Raw genomic sequence first — 19,739 nt, forward strand, 5'->3', positions numbered from 1 at the left:
TGGCCTCATGTTTGACTTTAGAATACTTTGGTATACAGAGGAGTTAATGGCCGACTTGATGATCGCAAGGTGCCAAAGTCCATGTGGCAGCAAAAAAAAAATCATCACCCCTCCTCCACTGTTATTGACAGTTGGCAGAGGTATTTGTGTTGATACGTTGTGTTTGCCATCCATCCATTTTCTGTCACTTATCTTGGTTTTGGTCGCTGGGGCAGCAGTTTCAGCAGAGAAACCCAGACTTCCCTCACCACAGCCACCTTCTCTCAACCAGGGGGCCACAGATCAGTACAGCATTCTCCTCACTGTAAACGCCACCCCGATCCATCTGTCATTCTTGCGTTCACTTGTGAACAACACCCTGGGATACTTAACTCCTCCACTTGGGCCAGTAACTGGTCCCTGACCCAGAGTGGGCACTCCACTCTCTTCTGGCTGAGAACCACAGTCTCGGACTTGGAGGTGCTCATTTTTCTCTAATTTAATTTTCTCTTTGATCAGAGGTGATTGACCAGGTAATCTCCCATAGGAAACCCTAATAGGGGGAAATTGCCCTGAACAACATACGTCCTGGGATCACTGGGGGACACAAACCCCTCCTTGATAAGTTGGCGATTCATGGAGGGGATGTTGTGTTTGATTTTCACCCAATATGGGGCTGTGCAATATGGTTAAACATCTCCACATTACAATTCTAAACCATACTGTAACATTCTTTATAGAAAAAAGAGACTTTCTCTGTCTTTTGTCCTTTCTCCCTCCTCTCAACCCCAGACAGTCACAGCAGATGGCCGCCCTTCCCTGAACCTGGTTCTGGTGGACGTTTCTTCCTATTAAAAGCCCAAAAGCTTGAATCTGTTCATCTGGATGTAGCGTGTTCAGTGGAAGAAACGTTTCGTCACTCATCCAAGTGACTTCTTCAGTCTCAGCTGACTGCAGGTTTCCCCAACCCTATAAACAGCACATTTGCACAGTGACTGAAACTAGCCAACTGAAAGAACAATGGGCTGTGAGATCAGTTCCTTGATCATTAATGTGCATGGCATAGTTGTTGATCAATGGTCATCACAACCATGAGGGGACTGTTGTTATGATTTGGGGCTATATAAATAAAATTGAATTGAAATGAACTAAGCTCAATTTAATTGAATGGAATTCAAATGTTAGTGTACTTACCCTGCTCGAGAGGAGAATTCTTATGAAAGCGCCCTCTGGTGGTGTTTAAAAATCATACCAATCCACTTCGCATGCGCCACTTGTAGGTCATTGCTTAAACACTATGTAAAGATAGTAAAGTGGCATATACTATTTAATTTTAACTTACTTAAAACCTGGTGTAGCAACTAAATTAATATTTTCATTATGGAATCATTGGCAGCTATGTGTCCACCTCAGTTTGGGATCACATCTTGGCTTGTCTGGGCAGTTCTGCCTATAAATTCTGCTTGCCACATTGCACTCCACTCTCTGCAGTGGTTCTCCAGTCCCCAACATTAATGTTTTTCACTTTTCTTGTGTAACCTTTTTATTTCTCATGTGCGTCAGTGAAACCAAAACTGCCTGATTGTGTGTCATTTTATCTAAGACTGACAAACAATTTGAGATAACACTTAAATATTTGTATATCAAGGCTGGTATTTATTATAATAATAAAAAAGACATTTGTCATGTATTTTATTTTGCTCTGAAGGTTATTACATTAATTAGTAATATAGTACACTACTAATGTGATATTAGTAATAGTCATTGAGTGTAAAACACAATTATTCAAAAGATATACTTTTTAGAATTTTTTTTTACAAAATACAACAAAATGCAATAGTAAAACTTTAGCTGCAACGTGTCAAACCAGATTATTTAAAACTGGCCATCTAATTAGTGTAACTCATTTCTAATGTTGTGGATTTATTATTACTAAAAAAAAAAGATTGCACAACGAGAAATTTACATTTTCTGTAATATGTGAAGCATGAAATACAAAAAAAATTCTTTTTTTTAAACAGTATAAAATCAAAGAGAATATTTTATGCAGATACAGACAAGAAGTTTATCCTCATTCATCCAGCAGGGGGCGACCATCAACTGTCAGGAACGGTCTGTAGATTAAGGAATAAATAAATAATAAGTATACAGATAAGAGAAGTTAAGTCTGTATTCTCTCTATATAAATCTGAGATGCAAATCATTTCAGGTGTAATTATTTTTTACCTATTATTCTTTTAAGGAGAACTCGGTTTCAAAGCACTTCTTTGCTGCAGGTTCCACACAGACAGCCGAAGAGACCGTTGATCATCTGTATGGCACAGAGGATCACCTGCAGGCAGCTTGTGGCCAGCAGAGTGCCGAACAGTCCAAGGTTAAACTGCACAATGTTCTTAGGCTCTGTGCACAAGCTCCATAATTTATCGTTCTGCAGGTAGTTGTTGTCACTGTGCAAGACAGGAGATTTATAAATGACTAACAGTTGAGAAACATATCAAATGTGTCACGAGGAAGTCACTCCTGTGCTTTACCCTGTGAGTTCTTTAAAAGGCGTTGTCCAGACCAGTACGGTTTTGCAGAGAGGCCCATTCTGCAGACCAAGTGCTGCAACGATTAAACTGTACAGGGCACCAGCAACACCCACTGCAGCAAATGCAATTGATAAGAACATCTGCAGAGATAGTAAATAATAAAGGTCAAATGCAATCATGATACAGTTTAAAGACACAACTCCCCCCCATGCTGTTGATAAATGAAACACACTTAGGGAGGGACAAGCACTCTGTTTAGTTTATCCATAGACTACAGATTACCTTAAGATTAAGTACAGGCTAAACCAAACATATCAAAAACAGGTTTGCTGGTACTGTGTTAAGTCACCTTTTCTATTTCTGTCGCAGGCTTAATTTCTACAATGCAATCACAACTTAACTCTATCAACAAAAAGGCCTTCCCTGGACTGCTGTACATTTCAAGTTTTGGTTTTTATTAAAATGCATTTCTGTACCACTCTGTACCAGTCCAAAAACATTTCAGTGAGCCTTTCCCTGTGTCTTCAACCTTTAAACATTCTCTCGAGATCAAGAAAGGAGACTCTTGCAAACAGCACGATGTCTAATTAAATTAGGATGACATCTAAGTAAATTAGGAACCTACAAAGACGTCCTGTTGTGGCTTACAAATTGCAGCAAATTTCTTCTTTTTGGCTTCACTTGAATTTAGCCTCAGTACAAAAGTCGAGAAAATAAAGATTGAACTATATAAGGAATTTTTATAAATTAATCGTTACTTTTGGCCAGTTTCTATGACACACATTTGAGTGAGCTTGTGGAATATACTTTAACATTTCAGGTCAATAGCAATTTGTATTTCCACTGATCCTACTGATGTTATGTTTGACTATTTTCTGACAATTTGCAGAGTTCAAATTCTTTCAGTGAAGATTGCATATGATGCATTAATCATTAAGCTTAATCAAGCCTCCCTAATCGACCACTTGAAACATCTTACTGTACTCATGTCTGACTCACCCCACAGCGATTTCCACAGCAGCCCTGTTTACCAGTTAAATGAATGTACAATGCTGGTAGCAACACCTGTAGAAGGACAAAGGAGGTGATATGACATAATATTCAGTCTGACATCAGTGGAATATTTTAAAAGACTGTAAACATGCAAACATGAGCCTTCGTTCATGTTTTGAGAAGCATTGTGCGCCAAGTGCATTCTGACTTTTGAACCTTGTAAATATACAGAATAGAACTGTTTAGTTTCTGTGACAGAGTGAAAAATTAAAAAAGACCACTCACCATTACACCCCCTCCAATGAGTCCCCCCATGTATTTCACCTCCGCGGTAATATGTCCATCTTTGGCATAGGTGACGTCCCCATCAGGGAAGAACAGCACGATGTTACAGATGATAGATATGACTACTAGTGGGTACAGAGTAACAGCAACAAAGCGGGAACATTTTCCAGTGCACATGTCTGCAGATGGAGAAAGTTACTAACTTGGTAGCAAAGTTTGAGCTCAGATGATTCTTGTTTGTCGAAAGAGGCTCCACTTAAGAGGCCTGCCCTCCCTCCCACCAGTGGGAGGGAGGGCAGGCGTGGTGAAAACCAGTGACAAGAAAGATATGGGATAGGCTGCGGAAGCATGTGTGACTCACACTGTGGAATTATAGAGACACAAGCCTTGTGTTGTTCACTCGCTGGCATGATTAGATAACGACGTTGTTTGGTCAACTTTATAACTAGACTCTGGTCCCCTTATTGACACATGTTGGCTCCGAGCATGTCACTGCTAAGAAATAAGCTGCATGATCAGAGCCCCAAAATGCTTATTGGAATTAAATACAAGCAAGTTTCTTGTACATTGCTTGAATGCACAACTAGATTAGTGTGAGACACATGTTTATATGTCAGAACCCAGCTCAAAGTATGTGACAAGAAATATGGAGCCCACACATAGACTTAGACTAACGATACCCAAAAATGGCTTAAAATAAAATACTGATACAAAAGAATAGTGTGAATGGTTGTCAGCATATCAGTGTATGTCTGGATGAATAGAGGGTGTATGAGTGAGAATGTGCCAAAAAAATAAATAAATTGTCAGTCAATGAGCATCCACGAAGAAGGATCTCCATTGAGACTGTGTCAGCTCCCAAACAGACAATAAACAAACTAAAAACCAGCAACAAACAACTTAAACATAAAAAATCACAAAGAAAGAACAATACAGTATCCACATCTGAACCAAAGAGTAAAACAGTGAAATGTGGATTATTAAATATTAGGTCTCTCTCCTCCAAGTCTCTGTTAGTACATGACTTAATAATTGATCAACAAATCGATTTACTCTGCCTTACAGAAACCTGGTTGCAGCAGGATGATTATGTTAGTTTAAATGAATCAACACCCCTGAGTCATTCTAACTACCAGAAACCTCGAAGCACAGGCCGAGGGGGCGGTGTGGCAGCAATGTTTCACAACAGCCTATTAATCAACGAAAGACCAAGACAGACTTTTAATTCATTTGAAAGCCTGATGCTTAGCCTCGTCCACCCCAGCTGTAAAACTCAGAAACCAGTCTTACTTCTTATCATCTATCGTCCACCTGGGCCTTACACAGAGTTTCTCTCTGATTTCTCAGACTTTTTATCTGATTTAGTGCTCAGCTCAGATAAAATAATTATTGTGGGTGATTTTAACATCCATGTAGATGCTAAAAATGACAGCCTCAACATGGCATTTAATCTGTTATTAGACTCAATTGGCTTCTCTCAAAATGTAAAAGAACCCACCCACCACTTTAATCACACCCTAGATCTTGTTTTAACATATGGCATAGAAACTGAACATTTAACAGTGTTTCCTGAAAACCCTCTGCTGTCTGTTCATTTCCTGATAACATTTACATTTACAATAATTGATTACACAGCAGTGGAGAGTAGACTTTATCACAGTAGATGTCTTTCTGAAAGTGCTGTAACTAAGTTTAAGAATATAATCCACCCACTGTTATCATCTTCAATGGCCTGTACCAACATAGAGCAGAGCAGCTATCTGAACGCTACTCCAACAGAGGTCGATCATCTTGTTAATAATTTTACCTCCTCACTACGTACGACTCTGGATACTGTAGCTCCGGTGAAAACTAAGGCCTCAAATCCAAAGTCCCTGACTCCGTGGTATAATTCTCAAACACGTAGCCTAAAGCAGATAACGCGTAAGCTGGAGAGGAAATGGCGTGTCACAAATTTCGAAGATGATCATTTAGCCTGGAGAAATAGTTTGTTGCTTTATAAGAAAGCCCTCCGCAAAGCCAGGACATCTTACTATTCATCACTGATTGAAGAAAATAAGAACAACCCCAGGTTTCTCTTCAGCACTGTAGCCAGGCTGACAAAAAGTCAGCTCTACTGAGCCAACAATCCCTTTAACGCTAACTAGTAATGACTTCATGAACTTCCTCACATATAAAATTTTAATCATTTGAGAAAAAATTACCAATAATCATCCCACAGATGTAATATTATCTACAGCTACTCTCAGTACCATTGATATTCATTTAGACTCTTTTTCTCCAATTGATCTTTCTGAGTTAACTTCAATAATTACTTCCTCCAAACCATCAACGTGTCTTTTAGACCCCATTCCTACAAAACTGCTCAAAGAAGTCCTGCCATTAATTAATGCTTCAATCTTAAATATGATCAACCTATCTCTAATAATCGGCTATGTACCACAGACCTTCAAGGTGGCTGTAGTTAAGCCTTTACTCAAAAAGCCATCTCTAGACCCAGCAGTCTTAGCTAATTATAGGCCAATCTCCAACCTTCCTTTCATATCAAACATCCTTGAAAGAGTAGTTGTCAAACAGCTAACAGATCATCTGCAGAGGAATGGCTTATCTGAAGAGTTTCAGTCAGGTTTCAGAGCTCATCACAGCACAGAAACAGCTTTAGTGAAGGTTACAAATGATCTTCTTATGGCCTCTGACAGTGGACTCATCTCTGTGCTTGTCCTGCTAGACCTCAGTGCAGCGTTCGATACTGTTGACCATACTATTCTATTAGCGCGATTAGAGCACGCTGTAGGTATTACAGGTACTGTGCTGCAGTGGTTTGTATCATATCTATCTAATAGACTCCAATTTGTGCATGTAAATGGAGAGTCCTCTCCACACACTAAGGTCAATTATGGTGTTCCACAGGGTTCAGTGCTAGGACCAATTCTGTTCACATTATACATGCTTCCCTTAGGCAGTATCATTAGAAGACATAGCATACATTTTCACTGCTATGCTGATGACACCCAACTCTATCTGTCCATGAAGCCAGATAACACACACCAATTAGTTAAACTGCAGGAATATCTTTAAGACATAAAGACCTGGATGGCCGCTAACTTTCTGCTTCTTAGTTCAGATAAAACTGAGGTTTTTGTACTCGGCCCTGAAAATCTTAGAAATATGGTATCTAACCAGATTCTTACTCTGGATGGCATTACCTTGGCCTCCAGTAATGCTGTGAGGAACCTTGGAGTCATTTTTGACCAGGACATGTCCTTCAACGCACATATTAAACAAATATGTAAGACTGCTTTCTTCCATTTGCGCAACATCTCTAAAATTAGAAATATCCTGTCTCAGATGCTGAAAAACAAGTTCATGCATTTATTACTTCCAGCCTGGACTACTGTAATTCATTATTATCAGGATGTCCTAAAACCTCCCTGAAAAGCCTTCAGTTAATCCAAAATGCTGCAGCAAGGGTACTGACAGGGACTAGAAAGAGAGAGCATATTTCTCCTGTATTGGCTTCCCTTCATTGGCTTCCTGTTAAATCCAGAATTGAATTCAAAATCCTGCTCCTCACATACAAGGTCTTAAATAATCAGGCCCCATCTTATCTTAATGACCTTGTAGTACCATATCACCCTATTAGAGCACTTTGCTCTCACACTGCAGGCTTACTTGTTGTTCCTAGAGTATTTAAAAGTAGAATGGGAGGGAGAGCCTTCAGTTTTCAGGCCCCTCTTCTGTGGAATCAGCTTCCAGTTTGGATTCGGGAGACAGACACTATCTCTACTTTTAAGATTAGGCTTAAAACTTTCCTTTTTGCTAAAGCATATAGTTAGGGCTGGACCAGGTGACCCTGAATCCTCCCTTAGTTATGCTGCAATAGATGTAGGCTGCCGGGGATTCCCATGATGCATTGAGTTTTTCCTTTCCAGTCACGTTTCTCACTCACTATGTGTTAATAGACCTCTCTGCATCGAATCATATCTGTTATTAATCTCTGTCTCTCTTCCACAGCATGTCTTTCATCCTGTCTTCCTTCTCTCACCCCAACTGGTCGCAGCAGATGGCCCCGCCCCTCCCTGAGCCTGGTTCTGCTGGAGGTTTCTTCCTGTTAAAAGGGAGTTTTTCCTTCCCACTGTCTCCAAAGTGCTTGCTCATAGGGGTTCATATTGTTGGGTTTTTTGCTGTATGTATTATTGTACGATCTACTGTGCAATATAAAGCGCCTTGAGGCGACTGTTGTTGTGATTTGGCGCTATATAAATAAAATTGAACTGAATTGAACTGAATTGAATTGAATTGAAGAGAGGAGCAGAAAAAGAGATATTCTGGCAGGGCTTTTTATAGTGTATCTGAGTCTGAACTGCTCAGGTGTTCTGCCTCTAAATTTGGGACTGCTCCAACCACCAGTTACATGAAAAAGATAGACACAGGGCAAATGGGGCTCATCTGCAAAGTAATCTTGACCTTGAAAGATTTTGAAGTAAGTTACGTAAACGCTTGTTTGTATTACTTTGTAAGGTTTCACTTAGTGCTCTGCGTCTTCCACTTGCATAGACAAATTTGGCTAGTTGTCTCTTTGGTCATTTGCGATGAGATCCTATTCTTTGAACTATATTTGCTTAGTAATGGTTTTTAGAGATGTCTTAATATTCTCAGAGTGTTGAATATGACTAGACCAGTTGTCTGTGTTTCTCTGCTATGAGTGGTGTTTTTTCTTTTATTCTTCTGTCCATTGTAAGTTTTTTATTGTCTTTATTATTAACAGAAAAAACCCCACCACTGAATAAAGCCAGGCTGTTGTGTGACCTTGTGGATGATATCCATGTTGGGGTTCACTGGGGTTCAGTCTGCTTTGCCTATCCATAGCATAGAGGTGATTTGGGGAAATGATTTTGCTGGAAATCGGGTCTTGGTTGAAAATTGGTTACCCATTAAGTCTGCTATTCTGAATGACTCAGATGGGTGTAGAAGTCTGTCAGAGAATACAGGGTTAAGCCCTAATGACTTTTATGGTCTTTAAACAAAAGGTATGAGGACCTTTAGCTGTGGGACAAGCGGTTATCAGATGAATCACCTGTGAAATTGATAGACTGTGTTAATGGTTTGCGGCAGATTCTATATGGCAGGTCAGTTGATAAAACAGAACCTAAAAAAGCCTCAGGTCAGGATGAAACATTTGTGTGACCAGAACTCTGAGAAGTCTCAAGTGGGTGCAAGGGTGACCAGGAGACCAAATTCTGGCTCTGTTGAAATTTGCAGGGTCGTCATTTCAAACAAAATTTGATGGGTCATATGCTAAAGTGCAGCAAGTGTCAGAATAGAATTGTCTGATTGCTACTCCAGACCACAGAAAACCCCCCAACTTTACGACTTGTTAAACATGTCAAAACCATATAATGTCTGTGCTTTATCTCTGTGTATGCCAGGCTCTGTAGATTCTCCTTCCTCAGCAATGGATCCAGCTTTGATTGCTAATAGAAACCTAATAAAACCTGCATTCAGACAGGTTTTTTTTTATGTTCTTTATTGTGCTTTTTTATTTATATAAGAGCCCCCAAAGTCTATGTGTGAACTATCTTTTCTTGTAACATACACATATTAAAAACGAGTGAGTTTCTTTTGTTGTTGGGATGTATAACAGCCACCGCTTCTTAGTGTGAGAGACCAGTGTAAGATAATAATCTCATACATCAACATTGTTATTGCATGCTCAACACACAGCTTTGTTTTGCCGTTGCTATAGCAACACACCAAGGGAAAGAGACATCAATATGACAACCACAGGAAAACAGTGATAAAATATATATATACTTTAGTAATTTCTAGGCTTAAATGTCTCTGCAGTTACATTGGGCATCAAGCATATCAAAGGCATACATATTAGTATATATCAGTACATTAGTATATTATCTAGGCACTGTACTGACAACGAGAGAGAGAGAAACCTATGCTGAAGAAAACATGTTTGGTGTCTGGGCAACACTTAGGGTGAGGCAAGATTACTTAGCTGAAGTAATAAAGGTTATCATGAGATCTGAAGTTCCCTTCCTCACCTTCCTCACACACAGCAATGTTTTGAGTGCTGTGGATTGTATTTTGATTGATTATTCTTTTTAGAAGAACTGTGAAGTTTGTTAGTGCATCTGGAATATGAAGTCGCATTTATACACGATAGATAGACAGAATAAAGTTTGTGTGGAGTGAAACAAAGAGGTGCACTCTCAAATATCACTGCAGTTGTATTAGTACGTTTTTAGTAACTGTAATGACAAAACACAAGACAAATGTGTAGCTCTGGATCAGAAGCATTTATTTTCAAGCAGTTTATTTCTATCTGACTCTATGATTAGCTTGAATTATTTGCAACACTGTACTCATTTCACAGCACACACTAATGTGTATATGTAACAGCAGCCTGAAGCATCTTAAAATACCCCAAATTATGAAAATATCTCATCAGAGGGAACAATACTTTTAGAGCAAGCATACACTACAGATGTACTGAAGGCAGGAACACTTCTTTTAGACTTCTCTTCAGATGTGGTGTAAATGCAAACAGTTGAAAGCCTCCTGATCAGAAACTTATGCATGCTGTAATTTGAAAGAACAAACATCAATAAAATGAGGGAGCTGCTGGTGAGTATAACTTATGTGAAACATCAATGTGTGGTCTTTGTACCTCACCTCTTTTTTCTCACAGGTTCCAAACAGAGTGCCAGCGAGGCCATTGATTATCTGCATGGCACAGAGCAACCCCTGCAGGCAGCTGGCTATGAGCAGAGTCATAAACAGCGCAGTATTGAACAGGACCACATTCTTTGGCTCTCTGCACTTCGCCCATGACTTATAGTCAGTCAGGTAGGTCATATTGCTGTGTGAAGAAAAGAGGCTTATGAGCAACCAGAACCTTTAACAAGTGTCTTTGGAAAACTGCTTCTGCTTGTCACCTGCTTTGGAAAAGTCTCTGCCAATCACCGGTTTCAGGTTTGCATAGGGGGCCATTTGTTAAGCCAAGAAATGCTGCAATGAAGCTGTACACGGCACCCGCTGCACCCAGAGCAGCAAACAGAATAGACAGGAACATCTGCCAGAGTTAAACGACAATGACAGGTCATAAAAACATTTCTATTGCAGATTAAGATATTTGGTATTAACAGTGAATTCTGAGCAGCTTTTAATATTTCACCTTTGTTCTTCTAAGATTTGTGTGAAACTATTATTAATGAGTTTAAGAAAGAAAAGCCAAATAGCTGTCCAATGTCCTTTCTAGCTCCCATCCTATCACAAACTACAGACTGATGTCCCAACATACCTCTATTATTAAAACAAGATAATAGTTTCTATTCAAGATTCACAGTTGTGTATGCATGTGCATGTCATAATGGTGTTTTGTTTTGCTTATCTGTCATTGCATTGTTCTAATCTCTATGCAAATCCTTCGTTGAGTTTATTGTTTAATTTGGCATATTGTGTAAACATCAGAAGGCTTTTGTAAGCTAAAAAAAAGAAGAAATGAGTTGAGTTAGTATTTGTGGTAATTTGCTATCTTATCTCACATGAACACATACTGTGTAATAGTGATACAACACCATACATATTTCTTCTTTTTGGAAGTGTCTCTCAGCTTGGTCGCCCACCCGTAAACACTTACGTGTGAACTGAATATATCTGCTTTAATGTCCTTCCTCATACTGCCATCCTACCAGTATGTCTTGTAGCAAAGCAGTCGCACCACATGATGCTACCGCCGCCGTGCTTCACCTCCAGGCCGGTGCCTTTTGAGTTCCAAGTATCCAAGTGTTCCAAGTAGTACAATCATTTTTCTTCGAACACGATGATGTTGATAGCGCCCCCATGTATACTTGCAAACTGTCCCCTGTTGTTGTTTTGTTTGTTGCAGTTTTTGCTTAAACACCTTTAAGGTTTTGTGAATACAGGACACTTTTTATCCTTTATATAGAGACTTTGGCAGTTCTTCCTGAACTTGCAAGTAGTCATTTAACTACAATTCCTTTACCAGTTACTGAGATGTACCTGTCACCAGAAATGTGTTCAAAGTTACTCACCCCTAAGCGATTTGCGCAGCACCCATGCTCTCCAGTCAAGTGAATGGAAAGTGCTGACATGAGAACCTGTGGTGGTACACCATAAGTTAAACTACTCTGCATGCATCATCAACAAGAAACCAGTTCAACAGCACTTAAAAGGTTAGTTAAGTTCAGCCACTCTAAGCCTTTAAATAGCACCAAATTTTCAGTAAGATTTGAAGAGCTTCTAGATTAAACAAATTCCAGGTTGTTGGTTGTTGTTGTTTTTTTCTCTTTTAACCAACAAACAAAATATGTACTCGGAGTAAACTAGTCTGTAAAACCAGTTAACATTTATATTCTGTTCAAATTTAGGTTTTACAGGATATTTTAGAGTTTACACCATCTATCAGACCATCTATTAGATATAATAATAATAATAATGATAATAATAATAATAATAATAATAATAATAATAATAATAATAATAATAATAATAATAATAATGATGATAATGATGATGAAGACTTGGCTCCCACCCTTACAATCCAGCACATAAAAGAAGTGAAAACTCACCAATAAACCTCCTCCAATGAGTCCCCCCATGTACATGACCTCTCCAGTGATGTGCTGTTCTTTCACATACTTGGTGCGGAGGTCAGGGAAGAACAGCATGATGTTGCAGATGATGGACAGAAGCACCATCGGGTACAGAGTATAGGCAATGATACGCGAGCATTTTCCAGTACACATGTTGTCACAGAGAAAACTAACCAACTGTGATTAAAGACTTTCTGTTCATCACATTTTAGTGCACATCCTTCCTGTTTTGGTTTTTTTTTGGTCTTCTTTTTTTGAGAGGAAAGACGTCCTACATGAACCTGAAAAAAAAAAAGTTTGAAGTGTATTTGCATTGGTGGCTTAGTTTTATTAAAAATAGGGAGCTAGTAGAGTGGTTTTGAGCCAAAACTGAACTTATTTATCAAACATCCATCCCCTGTGAAAATCGCAGGTTTCTTAATGGTGGCTGTGTCATAATGATGATGGTTCAATGGTAGGGTTGCTCAAAGTATCCGCTCTGGGGAAAACAAAAGGCCTAATTAAACTTGGGCATAAAACCTCTGGAAATGTGTGATCATTTATATAAAACCTACAGTCTTTATCTGTTTCAGTGATCTGTTAAACTCACATTTTGTTGATTTAGTTATCAAATTTTCACCAGTGGGAGACTTCCTACTTTTGATACCAAAAATTGCTACAAAGACTCAACAAAGAGCAAAAATAAAAACTACTACTCGGAAGTCTCAGAACCAGACTTCACTTAGGCCTGTTCTCTATCTGATTTCCTCCCCCGACAAAAAAATGGGCTACTCTTAAGCGAGAACACCCTGGGATGAAAACCAGCTTTGTAGTCTGTTTTTTTTTCTATCATACTTGGAGAGTTTTGCTGGGCTTTCTCTTAATCGGAATTCCAGATGTGTGGGAGGCTACAAGCAGGATTTGTGACGTCACATGTTTTGGTCAACCCTCCAGTACACCCGCAGATAATGCCCTCTCCTACGAAGACGCTGTTGTAGCTCAGCTATGAAATGAAAAATGTGAAATTTGTTTCAGAGCTTTTAGCAGAGGATGAGAAGTAGATGTCAGTTAAGTACTTTGCACACAACTAAATTCAGTTGAACATAACTGTGCAGTTCTCCAGAAACATCCCACAATTATGTAACCTTTTTACCATTACAACAAACAATACAAAAGCTGGATTACTTTTTTTTTTCTCTTGGAAACTGTGGTTTTATCTCAGAGGTCAAACGTCTGGCTCTTTATCCTCTTTGGACTCCACTGTAAACACTGGGAAACCTTTGGACCACTCCCCCTGTTGCTGATGATCATTCCGGGCTACGGCTGAGCCACCATGGCCACGTCAACCATCAAAGAGTTTCTTGTAACTTATTTAATGCCAGAAAAATGCTACTACGAGCTCTTCCTGAACTTTCACTTTCACGGTGAGGCTTCTGGCTGACACTTTGAACCGACCGGGTGAAATGGAAACTTCATTTTTCCAGATGCTCTATATGAGTGATAGCGGGGGCGGGGCGGAGGGTGCGTGGGGACGACTAAAAGTAAAGATGGTTTTTTTTGCTTTTTGCCACCTACAGTGCAAACTTATTTGGAGGTCTGACATTGAGGTGCATCTTCATTGTCTGAGAGTTTTCTTTTGTGTTACAGTGCCATGCCTAAAGTTCGTACTAAACAAAATTGCCGGATTCTGGATCATACTGGACACATTCCTGGGTAAGAAGCCTGATTTAATCATGTGTTTCAAAGCAGATCACTGTATCGGTGACCAACGAGGTTCAATAACAGGGCAGTTTCACATTTAAGAAACAAAACAAGAAAAGACATACTAACATAATCACATTTTTCCTTCCTCTAACCTCCCTTTACACGATAATCATGATGGATAATAATCAAATCATCATAACATTTTGTAAGACTCCCTCAATACTGGTGCAGATAACATCTGGCCAAGCGGTTAAGCCACCGCATTAGCATGTCGTCTTCATGCAGAATGCAGATACAAATGTCGGCGGGAAACGGATTCATGTCACAGCACAATGCACATAAATATTTGCGTATTTATGTGGTTATTATGAACCATGTGGCTTTTTTTAGGGGGGCAGTTCCAAAAATTCTAAATTTGTCACAGGCAGCTCCCAGCACAGATGAGCCAATCAGAATTGCAGGACATTTTCAGTCCCACCCATCAATTTAGAAATAATCCATGCACAAAATTCTTACACATAAAACACTGCCCTGATGCAAAATGTAAATCTAGCTGAACAAATAGTTCCAGTATACTTTTTAAAATGCATATGCCTTTTGAATACCAAAATGACATCTTTATCTACTCTCCCAACTTTTTAAAACTAATTCGCATGTTTAATATAAGCCAAAATAAGTTGAGTAAATCTACTTTTTTCTTTGCTTGTTTGTTTTTAGTTTTGATTTTGTTGACATAGGTCCATTTTAGTTAACATCAACATATTTTAAAGAAGAGTAATTGTGTCCCAGAACGCATGTGCAACCTTCTTACTGTAACCTCTTGAGTCTGGGAAATGAAGAGTATAAATAGACACGATCAAGCCCACGTACAAACACCATGGGTACACCAAAGTTCAGTGCCAGTATTTTTCTAGTCTTTTGTGACCACACTGAGTGTGTCTTTTTAACCAATACAACCCTGTTACTCATATTACCAAAAAAAGACAAAATATTTTCAGTTTCCTTTCTTTATTTATAGAACTACATTTATCCTTGACTTTCACAGGTCAGTGCATTCCACTTGTGTGGTCCTGGGGATTTTTAAGATTTTAGACTTTCAGGTTTTAATATTCTCTTTGATTCCTAGTTTGTTTAATGTTTATGTTTGGTTTGTGTGTTTTCAGCACATTTAGTCTAGAGTTTAATTTCTCCCTCATTGATCCGTCCTCTTCCCCTCGATTAGTTATCTCACCGAGTTAGTTGTTCCTTATGTTTTGTTTTTAGTTTTGCCTTCCTTGTCTCCTCCTGTGTGATCTGGATCAGTTGTGTCCCCCCACGTGTCTCCTAGAGGTGATTGTCCTTTATCAGAGTTTCTGTTCACTTCCCCCTAGTGTGTTTGTTCAAGCTTTATGATTCAGTAGTGTTTCGTTTTGAGTTTCCCCATTTTGACTTCGTGTTTTGCTTACATGACGACCTGCAAACAGTCGATAAGTGGCTCATTTTTTGTTTAACTCAGTTTACCTCTCTGCGTCTGCATTTTGGCCCAATTTTAGAATGACCCTGACTGACTCAGATGTTTGACTTGCAAAGAGTGCTTTATGTATTTTTCATGTTGGTCCAGATATGGACCATTAATTTGTCCTCTAATGACCAAATCTCACCTGATTCCCTGTTGTTTCCATGCAGCACAACTGCCTCAGCTGATAAAGATATTATGGGGAGGAAGTGCAGAGGGTCTGAGTTTTAGCGCCTTCTTCTTGCAGCTTTATGCTTTCTCATGTCCTGTTGTATACGCTATGGCCAACAACTTCCCTCTCTTGTAAGTAAGCTGATCCACAGATCACACTGTTCGTAGTATTCCCCATTCATGTCATGCTTTACACCACTCAAGTTCAAATTCTCAGTCTGTTCATCATACATGACTCACTTGCTCAAACCCTGTGTAGGCACACCCCAAATCCTCTCAACTTAAAACACAGTGGGTGACTTTATTTTTACCTTTTTTTTTTCCTGAGCTACCTTAAATGTATTTCACTTGAACTGTTCAACAGTGCCTGGGCTGATAGGCTCTTCACGCTGGCCCAGACAGTGGCGATCGTCTTCCTCATCCTCCACTATCGCGGTGATACGGTCCGAGGTGAGCACACGCATCTGCAGATTTTGCAAAGGCAGAGTACAAAGTGCAGTCCAACATGACATACTTTCACCGAGGCAGGCAGGTCCCTCCACACTAATACAAATAATTAAGTGGTTTGTGATATTTTCAAGACAGCGTCCCCCAGTTTTTACTTTTTCAATTTGATACTGAGTTTTGGAGATTTAACACACTGTTGCTTTTTTTGGCCCCATTTCTCAGGGGTAAAAAAATAATTAAAACAATCCCAGATCTGGATTGATTCCAGGAGTTAATCAGTGTTGGGCTAAGGAGGAGTATTTACAGCAGCGGGATAAGGCATGATATTTATGACTTGAATGTGAAACTAGTGTAAATCTCCCGCACTTTGCTGCTTCTTCACAGAAATGAACTTTGAGTGACACTTTAAGGAATCAGCTGCAGTCATGCAGGGTCTGAATGCAGTAAAGAACCTCTGTGTGTTTTTTGTGGTCATGCAGAATCAGCCAGATTGTCCAAGTGTTATATTTGGAGCTGTTATATCTGAACATGGAAAAAACAACACAGTGATGTAGTGATTGTAGGTTTGAACAAAGTCCCTCAAAGATAGGGTGGCTGTGCTTTCAAATAGCACCACCTTGTGGTGTTGCTATATTCTTCGTTGGAAGCGTACTCACATTTCTCTAAAACACACTGACAAAGAGCTGTTTAAAGTTGTGTAAAAATAATTAACTAATTAATTTTGTTGGCTATTAATCTTGTGAGGTTAATAGTTCAGTTCAGTCCATTCTACATCTTATATAATTGTGGTTTATGTTTCTGTTGCAGGAGTTCTGCTCCTCTTTGCTCTCAGTGGTGTAATGCTCCTCCTGCGCTCCTATGCAGCAGCAGCAGTCATCTCAGTGATACAGGCCTCCAGTTTGGCAGCTTTCATTGCAAGCAAGGTAGCAACTTATCAACTTGCCTCATTTCTGAGCTGTTGTATGATAAATGTGATTATTGAACTGTAATTTTTCTTTTTTAAGTGCACGGTGAACATATTTAGTGGATTTGTTATTTACAGGTTCTCCAGGCTACAACAAACTATCACAACGGCCACACGGGTCAACTATCCACTCTGTCAGTGTTGCTTTCATTTGCAGGGTCTCTGGGTGTGGCCTTTGTTTCTTTACAGGTATGCAGTTAAGAACTAGAAAAAGTTGCATTTCCTGTGAAAATGCTGTGTGGATGCTGTAATGCTGAAGCTGTCTGCTGAAAATAACTGAAAAACATGATAAAGTGCAAAAATCGTATGGCATTGAGGAAACGGAAAATTCTGCTGAAAATAGGAGTAGAAGCATAAATTTTTGCTGAAAAGTGGTGAAAAGCAAAAAATTCTACTGAAAGGGGATAAAGAAGCTGAGACATGTACTGAAAAGAGGTGAAAAAAAAAAAATATCACCATGACCAGGATTTGAACCTGGCCCTCCTGGTCTCAATGCCGCTACTCATCTCACTGAGCCAAACTATTTCTCACCAAAACAGAGATTGAGAAAATGACAAGTCTGCTAAATGAGCAGAAGCTGCTGAGCTTTGTGCACAGAAGTGAAAAAGCTGAAAAATTTGCAGAAAACAGGTGAATCAGCAGAATTTCTGCTGAAATGAGGTAAAGAAGAAGAAAATTCTGCAGAAAAGAGGTGAATCAGCAGAATTTCTGCTGAAAAGAGGTAAAGAAGCAGATAATTCTGCAGAAAAGAGGTGAATCAGCTGCTGAAAACAGTGGAAAAAGCTGGGATTTGTGCTGAAAAGAGTTAAAAAAGTTTAACTGTGATCTGAAAAAACTGCTGCCATAAGCGGGATTTGAACCCGGGCCTCCCAGTCTGAGAACGGATGCTCATCTCACTGAGCTAAAACACAACTCAGCCCGGCGAGCAGAAATAAGTGACCACGTTGATAATGTGTTCCATTCATTTCAATGGGCAAAAATATTGCAAATAAAATTCAATATCTCAAACAGTATAGAAGATATGAGCACCAAAAGTCATAGCCATCATTAGCAGAAAGAGCAGAATTTTTTAAAGTTTGAATGGCGAAAATCGGATAAAAACTGTGGGACTAGTGCCACGGTGAAAAACGTACGGAAGCAACTAGAATAATAAAGAATAAAGAGAAACAGGAAAACAATAGTGTGGATGCTTACAGCATCCACACAATTACTAGCAGACATGTGTGTACAACCGCATAGTTGTGGTTATACTAACTGGAACAACTTGAAACTTTTTTTTTTTATAGGAAACTGGAAACTCTCCTGTGAGTTTGTCACACATACTGTCAGCCTGTCTCAGCTGTGTCCTCCTGGCTCAGATCCTCTGCTACAAGGCCGGCGCTGTCGGCACCACAAAGAAGACAGCGTAGAGCACGGTGATGATGCTGCCTGTTATTATATTGTGCCTGAGGTTGGCCTGTCAAGTACAGAGCCAAAGTAGCAGTAAATGTTTACAGATTTTTCCTTTTTAATATGTCCAAATGCCACTGTCACGTGTTTTGTGTGAAATCTTATGTCTGTTTTAGGTTATGTCCTAAGGGGATAAAAATACTTGACCATCCCTGGTTGACCACCAGGGATTCAAATAAAATTACTTTATTCTCACAGAAACAATTTTCACTGTGTCTGTAACTATGACAAAATATTTTTAAGTAATCTGGCAGCTCTGTGTCTGTTGAGCCATTTCAAATTTGCATCAACATCAAACTAAAGTTTACGAGATTAAACTCGCTGAGTAAACCGTAAACCCTTTCAAAGTGGGCTGCAGAGAACAAATACAGGAGCTTTTGCTGGAATATCACCTATTAGTCCCTACTTTCAGATTACAGGAATATTCATATAGTCATACTTTTTTTTTTTACTTTTATTTTTTACAAAATAGAAAAGCATTACTTTTGTGATAGCTTTTGCTCTTCCTGTTGGTATGACATATTGATCATATTTTCATTATTTTGTATTGTAATTTGAGTGTCTCTAAGAATATTTACCCTTTTACCCGAGGCACAGTAAGCTCACAGTCAGAGTGCTCAAGTTCATATCTGCAGGATATTTACGGTCTAGTGTATTCAGAGAGATTTACTAGTTAGTTTTTTTTCCTAGTGAAAAGTTAGCACAGACATTGTGAAAATGAAGTCATACTGTCAAGAGATTTATTCTAAAGACACTTCTTCAGCTAAGAGTCCAAGGGTAGAAACACACAGACGCTGTGGTTTTCACTTGTATACAAGGGCGGTCACAGAACGCTCACACCAGAGTGGGGGCCCTGTGATGCGCGCTCTGTTCTTGCACTTGTCTTTATTTATATACAAAAGTAATACAACAGTGAATACGTCTATTCATAGGCAGAGGAATGTTAGTGCGTAGGGAGTGAAGATAAGAGTGGTTCAGATGTATGTGTGTGTGTTGTGAGATTCAGAAGGACGCGGCCTCTCTTCTTGTTAGAGAGCGCAGATAAAAGTGTCCAGCTCTCCTCTTCCTGCTTGTTCAGCTATTATCGCTGTGAGAAAGAATTTATAAAACAG

General features: G+C 39.3%; 3 protein-coding genes across 4 annotated transcripts; 1 reads left to right on the forward strand and 2 right to left on the reverse strand.

Annotated features, from left to right (window-relative positions):
* Positions 1-1,612: 1,612 nt before the first annotated feature.
* On the reverse strand, positions 1,613-4,068 carry LOC116330249 (transmembrane 4 L6 family member 5-like). Its single transcript, XM_031752508.2, has 5 exons — positions 3,789-4,068; positions 3,510-3,575; positions 2,511-2,650; positions 2,206-2,426; positions 1,613-2,093 (listed from the first exon to the last, which is right to left on the reverse strand). The coding sequence occupies exons 1-4, from the start codon at positions 3,963-3,965 to the stop codon at positions 2,234-2,236; spliced, it is 576 nt and encodes a 191-aa protein (XP_031608368.1). The 5' UTR covers positions 3,966-4,068; the 3' UTR covers positions 1,613-2,093; positions 2,206-2,233.
* A 6,012-nt stretch (positions 4,069-10,080) lies between these two features.
* LOC116330265 (transmembrane 4 L6 family member 1-like) lies at positions 10,081-12,591 on the reverse strand. The gene is made up of 5 exons (XM_031752527.2): positions 12,395-12,591; positions 11,858-11,923; positions 10,739-10,875; positions 10,476-10,662; positions 10,081-10,382 (listed from the first exon to the last, which is right to left on the reverse strand). The coding sequence occupies exons 1-5, from the start codon at positions 12,569-12,571 to the stop codon at positions 10,374-10,376; spliced, it is 576 nt and encodes a 191-aa protein (XP_031608387.1). The 5' UTR covers positions 12,572-12,591; the 3' UTR covers positions 10,081-10,373.
* A 725-nt stretch (positions 12,592-13,316) lies between these two features.
* Positions 13,317-19,409, forward strand: LOC116330264 (mannose-P-dolichol utilization defect 1 protein-like). Of its 2 annotated transcripts, none has more exons than XM_031752526.2 (7): positions 13,317-13,821; positions 14,045-14,110; positions 15,767-15,899; positions 16,132-16,217; positions 17,022-17,137; positions 17,257-17,367; positions 18,465-19,409. In XM_031752526.2, exons 1-7 carry the CDS (start codon positions 13,731-13,733, stop codon positions 18,585-18,587), a joined length of 726 nt encoding a protein of 241 aa, XP_031608386.1. In that variant the 5' UTR covers positions 13,317-13,730; the 3' UTR covers positions 18,588-19,409. The 2 variants fall into 2 exon arrangements, with proteins under 2 accessions (XP_031608386.1, XP_039474012.1); XM_039618078.1 differs by having other exon boundaries at positions 13,814-13,938.
* Positions 19,410-19,739: the final 330 nt, after the last annotated feature.

The sequence above is a fragment of the Oreochromis aureus genome, linkage group 10, assembly GCF_013358895.1.
Source record: "Oreochromis aureus strain Israel breed Guangdong linkage group 10, ZZ_aureus, whole genome shotgun sequence".
NCBI lineage: Eukaryota > Metazoa > Chordata > Actinopteri > Cichliformes > Cichlidae > Oreochromis > Oreochromis aureus.